Below are 15397 nucleotides of genomic sequence, written 5' to 3' on the forward strand. Positions count from 1 at the left end.
TATATGAACAAAGTTATAAATCAACTTTTGGAGAAAAATAGAACGAATTTAGGATATAAAGCATGTACTTACAATACTTTTCTACACAAGAATTTTATTATAACTGAGTATAGTAACTGAGCCATACAGACTTCAAAATTAAACAAAAATATTAAATTCAAAATTAAACAATGATATTAACATTTATCAACTGCTGACTGAAAATAAAATAGCATTTTAGGCCAAATATAAATCTTTTCAAAATTGCATAACGAAACTAACTGTTTACTGAAGATAAAGTAACATTTTTAGGCCAAATATAAATCTATTCAAAATTAAACAATGATATTAACATGTATCAACTGGTTAGTGAAAACAAAATAACATTTTTAGTCCAAATATAAATCTTTATAACAAAAAAGGTAAAAAACTGTGAGAAAAGTTATAATTTTACTCCCAGCAAACAGCATTGAAGATCTTTCAAATAAATTATAAACTATTCTTAACTGAGCTAGACAACGTGCTCAGGGGTGTGGACATATGTTTTAAAACTTTTTTGTGTTTAACGCAGAATTCCCTAAGGAAGGGGAACATCTTTGGCTTCTTCTGCAAAAAGTTGTATATGACATAAGTACTCCTCACGATAAACAGACGATACACTATTGTTGGATATGATTTTTTTTTTTTAACTGATATGAAATATCTGTAAACAATAGTGGTCGAAACAGATACAACTACTGATATTTTATGCTTGCTTGAATCACGTTTCTCTAAACAAATGTTATTTCAGTACCATGCGTTATACGTAATTGAATGAATTATATAGAATTGTTTGTAACAATGCCTGTTTGTTCAATTTGCAAATCAAATTTTATGCTAGTAGCAACACTTATCCTTCATTTAAAGCTCAAACACAGAATATCCTTCAATGGAGTCTTTAGATGTATTGATGAAGGTTGTTTTCGCGAATTTCAAGGGGCCAAATCACTTAGAGTTCATTTTCGGAGGAAACACAAAAATCTATATTGCAGACGAAAGTTATTTAACGTAGCTGTATGTAAAGCAGCTCCTTATTCCGTAATTGCCAACAACGAACACTCAACGAATGTTGCAGGTCTCTCGTTTCCATGAAAGGTTGAACATCACCCATTACCTGTTGGAATCAGAGAGAGGTTAACTGATCATGTTACATACTTAAATAATTTTTCTTACATATAAGAACAAAGACACTTCTTCTTCCTCAATAGTCTGAAAGCATTATTTATTGCACATTTACAATGACATATGCATTTTGTGCCTATAAATATATGTTATTTTGAAGCTAAAAAATTGGTAAGTAATACTAATACTGCAAATGTTTTAAAAGCTATTAAATGCTTTAAAAGCTGCAAAGGTTTTCAAAAGCTATTTATATCTGACTGCAAAAACGATACGTTCAAACAAGACAGAAGCTACTAAATTACGAAAACTCGACAACTTGTCCTCAAATAGACATAAGAACTTCCTCACTAGCATTTACCAACAGAGAATATAGAACAGTTCACATTTATCCTCAGTAAGTGATTTTGGTTATTAAAATGAAATGAAAGTTTTGAGTTTTATGCCCCACGGTTATGCCGGCTAGGCTTAAGGAGACTGTGATGAGAAATGAATGAAATTGTGTAATGAAGAAAGTGGGAGGTAACTGGAGAACCCCGAGGAAACCCACGCACACGGTGTTTGTTCACCACAAAGTTCACTTGGTGGGAGCAAGATTAGAACCCGGGACCTCATGCACCAGAGGTGAACGGTCTATCACTGAGCCACTGAGGCCACTATTTTGGTTATTATTAAATAAATGTATCGAGTTCGTATTTGTTCATACGTAATGAAACGTCGTAGCTCAGCTTCACACTCCGAAAACAGGGTTCTTGGCGTAACCTTAATTTTCTTTCCAACGTATGTCTTTGAAGAGTGTGTGTGTGTGGGGGGGGGGAGAATTATTGGCGGGAACAGTTTTATACTACTTTGAAAGGCACAAGTGACTTTAGTTTACGCTACAATCCTATGTATACAACTAATGTATAACTATTAATATGATCATTACAACATACTTGTTGCAATAAAACTGGATTCAGATAGAAAAATCTACTTCATTCGTACAAGTAATTACAATTTCAAGTTAATGAAACAGAAATAAAGGAAGAATAAAAAACATAAAAATAATATTACCTTCTGTAACACTTTCTGTGTCTAACAGACTTAAAAGTTCGACTGCTGAGGCGTCATGTAGCCGTTTCTTCCTTAGTTTTTCCAATTTTTTACTGACAGAATCCCATTTCACGAACAAGGATGTATGATCAGGATATAAGTCTTTGTTATCTTGAACAATCTGGAAATGGAATTCCATTGTATTAAAAGATTTACATTGATAACATTATATCATTGTTACATAAACTCAGTGATGACTTCCACGAACATGTGTTCCTTACCATTTGTTATTTTACTTTTCAGTCAGTATTTTATCTATTTCTTATAAGAATCACAACTTCCTTTAAGTGCATAAATGAAATTTCTTAACTGTAACAATTTCAATACAAACTACTGGTTACAGCGTGTACTTTTACGGACTTGGACTTGGGTTCAAATTCAACCTGCTTTCCCCTGGTGTTGTCCAACATCTTGAGGAAATTGACTTACTGCTAGCTTAAATAAGTAGATCACAAAAGCCACATACGTAGTGCAAGAAGATGTTACATTGACGATAACTGCCAGTTAGACCCATATTGAGGTTGTGGCATCACGGGCTTTCGTCGTGTTATGATGGTTTTTGGTTATATTGCTTAATATAAACAAAGGTCTATTTACTCGGATAGATTAGGCAAGGATGGGGAAAGTATTGATCTGGACTTAATATTACAGGTACCATCCCGGCATTTGCTGGAATGACTGAGGAAAAACCCACGGAAATTTCACTCACGATGACCGGATTTGAGCCCGGAAGCTTCCGAACGTAAAGCCAAGGTTCTACATGCTGAAATAAGGCCACTAGGGTTTCATATTGATTTGTCAAAGGGCAAAGTGAAGAAAATTCTACAATATTGTTAGCGTTTATCAGACAATAAAACCACTTATTGCCATCTACTGAGAAAAAGGCTTATTGAATCGAAAAGTACTTTATGCATTAAAAAAAAATCACCGTCAAAGTTTCTATTGCTGTACGTATATGCTTGGTTGATACGCAATCACAAGAAAGATTGTTTATCAGTCATGTAAGTATTGTCCTTCTGAGATCTCGCTTTCATAAACAAGTGACATCGTGTTGCAAGAACTCAGTTCTCAATTTTTATCTTACTGAATATGACTACCTTTCTTTCCATTGCAAGGTAAACTCAGTGCAAGTGTTCGTAATGTATGGCCACTTAATCATATGCGTCTTAAAAATGGAAACAATAATTTTAGGTTTAGAGCATTTGTTTTCAGACTTGCAATTGAGCATTTCATCTAGTTGTTCAAAGCAAGATCGAGTTGCTAATAAACTGAACTTAATACTTTCCCACTTTGTGTTCCATGCGTGGGGATGAATATGTTACAAAGAACCAGCAAGAAAAATTATTTCCAGCTAAAAAGACATGTTTTAGTTCTTCAAACATGCAATCTGAATACAATGCAAAATATTCCCTTTTTGAAAAGGAAACTGCAAAACTTTTAAGATTCATTGATTGTCTCTATCCTCTTTCATCACCGGAGCTACACAGGAGGGAATCTATAATTTGTAGTTGAATCTGAATTACTTTTATACAATTATACACCTACCGGGCATCGAACCGATAACCACCAACCCACAGGCAGTTCAGACCTGCTTCAACATATCTCAACATTCATGAACAGATATTACATAAGAGGACAAGGAAGTAATTTATTTGTCCATCATTTATATATATTTTTATTATGGTTTTATGACAACTAAGGTCTATTAGCTCAGACATACAAATACCTAAACTAGTATATGTCATTTCAATATTTAGTATGACTTTATCCTGAAGGTTTTTACTATTTTCTGTACAAACGCGACACAATTTTAAAGGAAACTTCTGTTCTAAAATGTACGTTATGAAAAAATCAACTTCTGGACGTAAGTAAAAGATTTTATATGAATGTTCTCAGCCCCAAAGAATAATTTATGCTTGTAAATTATGGCCTATTCAATAACAACACAGTACTTAGTAGTAAAACAGAATGAAGGTTAATTAAATGAAACTTACCAATGTATAGCCCAAAGGCTGCTTCAATGCTAGCCAAGTTGAAATTATTTCATGAACAGTTTTGCCCTCTTGCTTGCATCGAACTTTCAACGTTTTCTTCCAAAGATCAAGTACTTCCTGCCAGGGCTCGACACTATGCTTTAACCACGCTAAGCTGTTTTCAATATCTATGCCACATTCTGAAAGAGAAGAATAAACTTACCAAACAGATCTGTATTACATTAAAAACTTAGTAATAAATTCCTATATTTTTCAAATATCAGTTAAAATGATTCTATATTTTCATAAGTCCTCTGTACAAGTATTTATATCCATATGTAATATATAATAAAAAAAAGAAAGAAATATATTTACAAAAAAAAAAAAAAAAAAAACTGTTCTGGAACTGTTCCTGTGAAGCTGAACTTGAAAATTGCCTTCAAATGTTAATCTATATTTCCGGCACAAATATCGAATGCCTTTCATCAGAATGGTTTAATTCTTCAAATATGTAGAACTTATGTAAATTACATGTTCTAGCTTAGTACTTCAATGGTATAACGTAATAGTGGTACTATATAAGTATAATGACTATCTACGACGAAGAAAGTCGCAAAATATTTAGTAATAAATGCTACTTATCATTTCTTATGAACAGAGTAACTCTTGTAATGAAGGATTTGAAGATTAAGCACACAAAATTTGGACTTGTTCAGTCTTGTAAATAGAAACACACAGAATCTTAGTATTGATTAATATAGTGCACTATTTAATCCTTAATAGATTAGTTGGTTGCTTAACTGAAGAGTAGGTGAAAAATTTCTCGACTGTAGTTTTATGTTGCAAACAGTAACAATATCTACACAGTCCCATTATTACCTTCTACTATTGAAATACTCAGCTTGAACTGAGCTTGAACGCATATGCACTTTAAGTTTTGAGCCATCCTGATGAAAGGCACTCGATATTTTTGCCAGAAATACATGTGAACATTGAAGAACCACGTTTTAATCTTACAGGAATATTTTCAGGTTAGTATCGACTTATATTAATGTGTGTTTCATACGTTCAATTAGCAGAGAAAAAAGAATTAAACGAAACTAAACCATTTTTTAAAACATGGTTCTTGCAAACCCTGGCACAAAATAGGTAAATCATTGGCACTTTTTAAAGTATGATCGCGGCCTCGGTAGTTCAGTGGTAGAGCGTTCACCTCTGACGTGTGAGATACCTTGTTTGATCCCAAATCGCGCTAAGTGACACCGTCTGCGTGGATTTTTCGGGGTTCTCCCGTTCCTTCCCACTTTATTCATTTCTTATCATCATCACCATCTCCTTTGGTCTACCTGGCATAACTATGGGACATAAAACTCAAAGGTTTACTTACATTTTTAAACGTATGATCAGAGATGAATAAATCATTTACTAGATTACATTTTAAACATTACCATCTAGCGTAGAAGTTCCAGTGTCACGCTTTTCTGTTGAAGGGCCTGACTCTGCAACAATGCCAAACTTTCTTAACGACTTGCGTGTATTTCTATATTTGTCAACGAGTTTTCCTTTTGAAATCTTCTGATTTGGACCTTGTGACTGGTGGAATATAATACACTTCCTAAAAAAGACATTGTTACTGTAAGATTTAGAATTATAACCTTAATAAATTAAATTATGTATAAAAAACATTTCAGACAATTACAGAATAATTTATCATATTTATACTCTTCTATGTGATGTTCCACTTTTAGTATAGCATACGTTATCTACAAACAAACCCTCCATTCTGCATGGGGTATTCTCGCATGTATATATATATATATATATATATATATATATATATATATATATATATATATTTGGGAGGGGGAATAGATAAACTATTCTTGTCTCATAGTCACATAGACTGGTAACATTACAAAGCACACGTTAAGATTTTCAGCATAAAATTTACCCTATAAAGTCAGCATATTTGCTTCCCCACCTTATTTGCTTCAATAGTTCTCCAAATTCTCGTCGAACTCATTCTCCCACATTAAAAGGTCGAAGTTATGCTATTCAAATGTCCAGCAGTAACATTGATTGAAAGTTATGTGAGTAAAGTGTCTATATAATAACTGAAACGTTAGTTATATGCATACCTGACATTCCGTTGGAAACAGCTCCTTTATCTGTAATGCCAAATGTTGAAATATTTCATTGCAAAGAGTTACATTCGTTTCCATAAAATGATCAATTAACATTGTAACTAACTGCTTCCTAGTGATAGCAGACAATTTGTTGTTTTGAAGATATTCATTGCAAACTTTTCTGCCTGTTAAGCTCTGTTTTAGAAAAGTCTTAAGATTCTGAGGAAAAAACAAACAGCATTATATGTACGATTACGTCATTCAAGATCACTTAATCGAATTCACTGAAATAGAATTTCAATTTTGCATTTCTGTATAAATTAATAGCTGATTAACTTCTGTTGAAGGATAACCATATTTAATAATACATAACTATATAAATAAATAAATGAATGAATAATAATTACGCCTAGAAATCAAACTGAGAATTTCTGCTTTTCACGTATTCCTTACACAAATTATTGGTGATTGATATTCAAAGAAACACAATTTTGCTTAAAATATACAATGTCCCTTATTACATTTAAGTCTGTTTGTTCTATAAACTAAGGAAATTAACTTACGAGGAGCTCACAGCAGCATTGGTGTTTTCACTTCAAACATAATAAGCTCTGTGCAGCTCTAAAATTGCACTATTCTTATAGAACACACTTTTGAAATGACACCATTACTATATACGCGAATCTTTGGGTTTATTGTTTGACAAATACTAAAGTGTATCGACCTGGCGTGACAAGAAACGAAAGTTGGTATTTTAGTATGATCTATTTTTACTAAGTCCAAGGAAATATAAATTTTATAGATAAACGCAGTAAAAAAAAAAGTTACAATTTTAAAGATCCTGCATATCGTGATATCATTTCGCTTAAATTGAAGTAACCGAAAATATAACTGAATACCAATCTCTTCGCCCTCCCAGCTACTCTAGTGGATAACGCGTGTATCCTTGATGTATGTGGTCCTGGATTCAATTCCCGGTGAGAGCACAAAAAAAAATGCGATCGTTCACTTTCATTAATCACCTGTTTACCTTAGTCTAAACAGCATAACCGTGGGACGTTCCAAAAGCTCTTTCAATGTACCTGATGCTTTCCTGGTATCGTGATGCAAATAAATTTTCTTGGGATATCAGCCAGGTGATGTGTTCGTTGTGCAAAGTCTCGAGAACAAACATTGTTCTCATGATACTGACCCTGATGATGAGAACAACATCTGTTCTCGAAACTTTGGACAACGAGCACATCATGTGATTGATATCCCGAGAGAAGTTACTTGCACTAACAAAGATGGAATAAATATAACGCAGGCTGTCACCAGATTAAAAGGTGAACGCCAACATCTTTTACATTTCGACTGGCAATGAATCATATTTGCACAGTTCATATTTGCAGCATAAGTATCACTGTATCAATTCATATTCAAGTGACTAAAGGCAGAACACTTACAAAATCTGTCAGCTTGAAGAGCTTCGAACTCCGAGACTCTGTAGAGAAATTTGTCTCTCGTTTCAGCATCGTATCAGTTCCTCTTTTAGTAGGTGCTGGCATGGAACAACTGCTTTCTGTAGTTTCAGATCGAACTGACACTGAGTCATCTGGCGTTGACACTGATGGTGAAGCAAATGAGAGAGAACCGTCATCTAGCACATCATAAATTTCAACTGTGTTTGTTTCTACAAATTCCTTAAATTTTGCTCATAATTTTGCACATGTCCCTATTTTGGGAATTAACTGAGTAATTAGTTCATCAGTTAATGAATTAAATGCTGCTTCGTCTATTTCCTGTTCTGAAATATAGATTGAAAGTTTATAATTAACCAGATATTTACTGAATATCAAAAAAGAATTATACACTGGTGAAAGCATTTAAGTTTTATTACACTACCAAGCGAAATTTGGTATGTTACGCGATCATGTGCCACACAAAGAGTATAGGAAGTTGCTCACCCCAGTTTTTTTTTTTTTTTTTTTTTTTTTTGCCTTTACAGAAATGGGTGTATTTGGGCTAAGCTAAAGAGAATAATGTTCATGGTAACTTCATACATCAGCTTCATACTGTCAAAGTTACAAGGGTATAGAAGCAACAACAAGAATTTAAGAGCATTTTTAACTCATGCAAATCATTTTGTAATTTGGTACATAACGGGTACCTATGGCTAACAATAAGTCTAGTGCTAACCGATTGTTTTCAAAGACTAATGTACTTCTAACAAACAATGAAAGATTCTATGCAGAAATCATAGCCTGTCTCCTCTCTCTCTCTCTCTCTCCTCTTTGCAATTTCTGACATTGGTCGTTTTGCTCAAAACCACAGAATTATCTTTTGGAGATAATACACTATTCTCTGAATGCTTTGAAGAATGTAATATTTTCCGAATACCTAATAAGAAGTATACACTCGAATATATATAGGGAGGGGGTAGTGGTTCATGTTACGGAAGCACAATTTTGTAAAATTTACAGAAGAAATATGATATAGTGTACACAAGCTGAATTTTACGTTTACAAGTGGAGCGTTACTAGTGTCAAAGCATGACAAGTGCTATTGAAACTCGTATCATTGCAATATCCCACCTCTTTTCATATCTTTACTTACGCGTATACCCGCCATCACTGACGTGCCTGCTCCCTGCGCTGCCGCTTCGGCCCACCATCTTTGCTTAGTCCTGACTGTTAGATAGCATTCGCGCTTTTTAGTGTCCACCTAGCACAGGTTACGTTTATGCACTGTATATTTATGACAATCAGAAAGTTTTATTTATACGCAAATCGTAAAAGAACTGTGATTTTTTCACAATTACTTCTGGTGTGGCCATCGATATTTACCTGTAATAAGTGAGATATTTTCATGTCGCCCAGCGTAAGTCTTTTAGGGGTCAGTAAGAAGTAAATTAGTGAAACTTATATTTTTTTAAACAATTATTTCGAGTGGTGTACCGAAAGTAAAAATGCACGCTTTTATCAGCGTATGTCACGATAAATATCGATTTCAAAGGTAAGGATTCTATATTTGCGTTCCATGAAATGTTCTTTCAAACTTATGCTTTATATTTCGGATGACATTTAGTATCTCTCCCAAATCCATCGACGGCTCAGGACCCAGTACTGTTGACTTAGAGTAAGCTGTTGTTAACTACCTCGTTTATGCGAATACCCACCGTCGCTGACGCGTTTACTCCCTACGGACGCACATCGTTTCTAACTGTCGGGCCCCCGCTGCTACGCTTCTGTTCTGATTCTGTTCGATAGCATAAATGGTTTTCAGTGTCCACATAGCACAAGTTAGTTAGTGTTTTATGCGTAGTTTTTATGCTATACGTTCGCACTGTACTTATACTCATGACTACTTTACATTTACAAATAACGAATGGTAACCCCTACCATGTAAGTCAGAGTCAATACCAAGTGATCTGGAGGGGAAACTAAATAATAACCCATATTTCTTCCGTAAATTTTAGATTTTTGTTCATCTGTAAACTATAAATGAACCAATTTATTTTGCAAACTACTAGCGTTAGTGTCACTTTATTTACCCCTTTCCGGAAGTATCTAGTGGTAATAGAAATTACCCCAACTCTTGCCCCTGCAACTTTATACCCTGCTCTAGTGTCGTTAATGCCCCCTTTATCCATATGTAAGGGCCTAGGTTTTACTTAATAATGCCCGCTCCGGGTGGTAAACTCACTTTGAAACCAGAAATTACTCTCTGTTAATTCTATGAAAATTGATCAAAAATTCCCTAACCTTAAGCGAACCCGTTCCTACAACTACCTTACTCTACTGTACCCTACCCTACTCTAATCTACTACACCTTTGAAAGCGGTTCTACATATCGATGCGCAGTTGGGGCGTGCATTGTAAAGTTTACCCAAGGCGTATTTGTTACGCCAAATTTACAGCCAATAGAATAAGTACATGTGAACTAACAGCAAAAGTAATAGGTAAGTCTTTACTTTGACTCCAACTGTGACTTTAATCGGTTCTTATAGGTTCAGTTACTTCCTGGAACTGTTTGTGCGTGAGTCACTTGTTAGAACTGTTCGTGGCTTTGGTGTGACGGCTTAGTTCATATTTTTCCCACTAGGTGTCTGTGTAGTCATATGGTAGTTGGTTAGTAGTCACATGTTCTGTGTGCATGTATGTGTGTGCTGCTGTTTGTGGCATGCGGGAGCGCGTAATTGAATTGGTTGAATTGAGTTAGAGAAAACCTATCATAGTTGTGGTCTAAACTGAAGATATTTTCGACGTATTCTAAAAGTGGACGTTTATTGGTTTCTTGTTTGTAATAATAGCAAGTGTGCTCGGTTTAATAAAACGACGTGTGTGCGGAAAGGAACATTTTTCAGTAATGTTGAGTATTGTGCATGTGTTCTTGGTATCTTATTTTTTCGTGTGTGGAATCAGCAGTTATGAGTTCATTATTCATGAGATTTCTCCTATGGCGAAATGGTGAGTGTTTTCTTTCACTGTTAATTCATATTATTTTTATTCTTGATTTGTTTTGCATTTGAGTATTAGGCAAAGTATTTGGTTTGCTGCTGCTTGTCCTATTGTCTTGTTGAGATGTAATTTTTTTTCTTTGTCATGCACTCATTTATGATTAGAGACGAGTGTTTTTTTTTTAATTTTTCCCTTCTTATCTTAGCTTTATAGTAGTGGTGTGATTATTTATTATTATTTTGGATGTTTTTATGGTACTTGAGCTGGGGGTTGGGGGGCGGTAGCCCCCCATTTAGATCTCAAAATTCATAGTCACCGCTTCACCTGAATTGATGTTTAGTAACATTGTGGCCCTTGTACTTATAGTATAATTCTTAACTTCGTATAGTAACATTGTGGCCCTTGTACTTATAGTATAATTCTTAACATCGTATAGTAACATTGTGGCCCTTGTACTTATACTATAATTCTTAACATCGTACATTACTTTCACTGTGTTAGTAATTGTAATCGATTCATGTGATCCGGTTCCGGGAGCAGTTTAGGAATGATTCCTAAACTGCTCCGGGAACCGGATCACATGAATCGGTTGAAGTCACAGTTGGAGTCAAAGTAAAAATTTGCCAAGTAATATATACGAAAAAGTACACTTACCTTGAAACACGTCGATTAGCTGCGGTAAATTCCAGCTTCTTAATAAATTTATATCATGGATCCATTACGTCGTTGAAAAGTAACAATTACTTCTCACTTCACATCACTGTGACTTCGTTGAGAAAGTTGTATAGTGCACACTACACTCATTTACACACAGTTCTTTTACGGTGTCCCTTATGATTGTTGTTGTACGTGTATTTTTATTTTTGCGATCCACACTTTCGTAATCGAAATGTTTATCCAGAATGCAAATAAACACATGTGACCTTGTAAATAGACATTTTGGTCCGCAAAACCAAATAATTACCAAATCAGTTAAAATTTGGTTCGCATAACCAAATTAATCAACCAAATGTTCTGACCAAAAAATATAGTGTTCATGACCAAACACGATTGGTCAAAATGACCAAATTTTGGTTAAATTAACCAAAAAAAGTGACAAAATGCTCTGACCAAACAAATTTGGTATTCCTGACCAAGCCCTTTTTTTCAGTGTGTATGTGAGTTTTTGCGTCTAAATAAATATGCAGGGTTGCAAACCACTACATGAAATCAGCAGGAAAACTAGAGAAAATTACACTTTTAAATGGGCTGTATTTTGGAATGGCATAAAGTGGGGGTTCATAAATTTTGTGCTGAATACTATTGCATATAAAGATACTGTAGAAATATCCACGGCTATGATACTACTGACACCGTAGATTTATGGGATCCGAAAGTTGAAGTTTGTGATTTTGATGTCATTTTTGGGGCGTAATGTCTCTGGGGGGCAAATTGCTAAAAATTGCTGCTTATACCACAAAATAATTCTGTATGTGAATAAACTATTGGAAAAAAATCATGACTGATAATACATGCAGAAAAAAGTGAGAACATGGTAAAAACGCAAAAAATTGACCTGCGTGACAATGGTTAGCTCCCGCTTGCATCCAGGACACAAATAGTCAAACTGGATCGCGGTATTAAGGCATTTAATGTATCAGCAAAGTGTCATTTAAATCCAATCCACGTTACGTAAGTTAATATGTTCACAAGGTTACGTTATAAAGGATAGGTTAGCTTTAGCTACCTGAGAACTTCGCTCCAGACCCCCGTGTTTGCTTGGCTTACGGTTTCGAACCTAAAAACCTACAATTCTACCAAACTTCAAGTTTCTTTTCGTATTTCAATTATCTACACTGAGAAAAAATGTATTTGGCGTACTTAAAAAGATAGGTTACATGAGTAATTCCTGTAGTTTTTGGACTTAACATACAGCAGACGTATAACTGAAAACGCATGTTTTATAATACTTTCTGTATATAAGTGTTCCATCTGTGCGTACTTTCCGCATGAAACACTATAGGCGGTCAGGATCTCACATACAAATGGACGTATATAACATACAGCTGAGGAATGTAACATAAGTATATGCATGTGATATACTGAACACTGTTAGATGTCAGACATACTGGAACGGCATGATGCAACATCCAAGGGCAGTGCCTAAGTAGCATACGGATAACGTATGCTCCGTACTGATTTCTGTAGTAAGCAAGTGGGTAACGTATATTTGTACAATATACTGCTGTCTGGAGAACGGATTTTTCTCAGTGTAAGAGATAAGATTTTGTATCACAAGAAAACACCCATTTAAATAACATGGAAATTACTTCATCCCCCCAATAGGTACCTTAAAAACTAAAAATATTCACTTTTGGCAATTTTCCTGTGGGTTAGTCACAGAAGTCTACAATCATGCCAAATGTCATCATTCTAATCCTACCAGAAGTGCCTACACATTTTGGGGTGTAGAAGATTTCCCATATAAATAACACTGAAGAGATCTTTCAGTTCCCCATAAAACCTCTGTAGGTTGAAAATCTTTATTTTTTGGTCATTTACCTAAGTAACGCTAAAGGTAACATACAAGCATCCAAATTTAAAGTTTTTATTCCAACTCCAAGTATCTAAATTATGAGATTATAAGTCCAAAAACGGGCTCATTTAAAAAACATAGAGAATTTCTTAATCCTCCTTTTAGTACCCCTTAAAAATTCAAAATATTAACTTTTGGCAATTTTCCTGTGGGTTAGTAATTGAAAGCTACAATCATGCTAAATTTAGCCTTTCCACGTCAACCAGAATTACCCTTTTATTTTATATCAGTTTATGTAGTTTTATATTCAGTTCATGTAGTTTTCAGTTAGGATAGATGTGACGCAACTTTGTGAACATATTAACATCCGTAACGTGGATTGGATTTCAATATCACTTTGCTGATACATTAAGTGCCTTAGTACTGTGGTTCAGTTCGACGATGGGTGTAGTGGGTGCAAGGGGAAGCTAACCCCCGTACCATATAGACGTGGTAATGATCATGGAGCTAGAAAGATGGAACAAACGCCACTCGCAAGCTTTTGCACAACTGAACACAAACAAAAGCGGGTCTAACTATTATACCATGCATAGTTTTTGAGATATAGCATAAAAATATCCAAATATTTAAATTTTTTTCTGAGCTACGAGCATCGTCACGCAGATGCTTTCTTCGCGTTTTTACCACGTCCTCACTTTTTTCTGCATGTAATATCATTCATGATTTTTACATACAGAATTACTTTGTGGTATAAGGAGCAATTTTTAGCACTTTGCTCTCCTGAAATATTACGCCCCAAAAATGGCATCAAAATCACAAACTTTAACTTTCGGACCCCCATAAATCTACGATGCCAGTAATATCATAGCTGTGTATATTTTTACAAAATCTTTATATGCAATAGTATTCAGCACACAACTTATAAACCCCCCACTTTATGCCATTCTAAAATACAGCCCATTTAAAAGTGTAATTTTCTCTAGTTTTTCTGCTGATTTCATGTAGTGGTTTGCAACCCTGCATATTTATTTAGACGCAAAAATTCATATTCATCGTATACCTCAGTCCTTCCTCTAAACATTCGTTTTTGTTTGATATTCGTCTGATTCGTATATCCTGAGCAACTGTAGTTTTCGTAAACGCTTGCAAATGCAAAAATTGGCACTCCACCGACAACAAAGACGGCCGCCATTCAGGAACACTCGTACATACGACAACGTGAATGATGTTATTGACATTCTCAAGCACACGGTTAGTCACACTGAAATTTTTATAATTTTCGGAGATGGTTGAGCAACCATTTTCACAATTTTTGGACCACTTCAGATGGATTGACCCAATATCATTCTCACTACTCGTTCGCAAAGTTTATACAATTTATATATACGACGATCGAAATAAAATCAATCTCCAGAATCTGCTGCGTAATCCTGTAATTAAAGCCTTCAAATACTGTTATTGTGCAAATCTTCTTCTTTGTTATATGATTTTATGCGTGTGTCAGATGCACCAGATTCAAGTCTCGACGAGGATTGGAGATCAAGTAGTTCCTCTCTATCATAACCACAATTTTTAAATCAAATCAAATAAATCAGAAGCATGTGTCTAAGATGCAGAACTAACCTATTTGAACAGTGTTCTTCAAATAATTCTTGCCACCCTCCACTCTTCGAAAATTTGTGTAACATTACTTATGGAAAAATTTGAATCAAAGAAAAGTTATCCTTCTCGGACTTGAATATTTCTTTCAAGTTAAGATATTACGATTTAATTTTTAACAAATTTTTATTATAAGTGCGCACTGTATTTAGGTAGCATTTAAAAAGTTTGTTAAGTCTAACTCTGAATTTTGATGTCCAATAACTCGGGAACCAAACGTCTCCAATTGGCAATATTTGAAATGGTAGTACACCTTAAAGTGCTTGAGCGGTATATGAGATATCATCGTGTGCAGCCCTTTGATTCTCGAGTTATTGAGCATTAAACTTTTAAGTTTGGTTTAAAAATCCCAATTACAAATTTGGTGATTAATAACTCCAGTACCAAAGATCTGTACAGGATAATATTTCAAATCCACATTAAGCTGTCAGAGATCTACCACCGTGTTAAATTTAG

At 34.6% G+C, this 15397-nt stretch overlaps 2 protein-coding genes across 6 annotated transcripts in view; one reads left to right on the forward strand and one right to left on the reverse strand.

Moving 5' to 3' along the window:
- The window catches only part of LOC145693279 (retinaldehyde-binding protein 1-like), a 76561-nt gene that overhangs the window by 33886 nt on the left and 27278 nt on the right, over positions 1-15397 (forward strand). The window lies entirely within an intron of this gene.
- LOC145693281 (uncharacterized) lies at positions 600-11900 on the reverse strand. 5 transcript variants are annotated; one of them, XR_014132741.1, is made up of 6 exons: positions 11422-11900; positions 7774-7934; positions 6341-6547; positions 5651-5817; positions 4224-4402; positions 600-1132 (listed from the first exon to the last, which is right to left on the reverse strand). XR_014132741.1 is itself a non-coding variant. In XM_081769127.1 (6 exons), the coding sequence occupies exons 3-6, from the start codon at positions 6345-6347 to the stop codon at positions 1122-1124; spliced, it is 357 nt and encodes a 118-aa protein (XP_081625253.1). In that variant the 5' UTR covers positions 6348-6547; positions 7774-8114; positions 11422-11896; the 3' UTR covers positions 600-1121. The 5 variants fall into 5 exon arrangements, 3 of the variants coding, with proteins under 3 accessions (XP_081625253.1, XP_081625254.1, XP_081625255.1); XR_014132740.1 differs by having other exon boundaries at positions 7774-8114; XM_081769127.1 differs by lacking the exon at positions 5651-5817 and adding an exon at positions 2191-2350 and having other exon boundaries at positions 7774-8114; positions 11422-11896.

Source organism: Thermobia domestica, chromosome 8 (assembly GCF_964235325.1).
Source record: "Thermobia domestica chromosome 8, izTheDome1.hap1.1, whole genome shotgun sequence".
NCBI lineage: Eukaryota > Metazoa > Arthropoda > Insecta > Zygentoma > Lepismatidae > Thermobia > Thermobia domestica.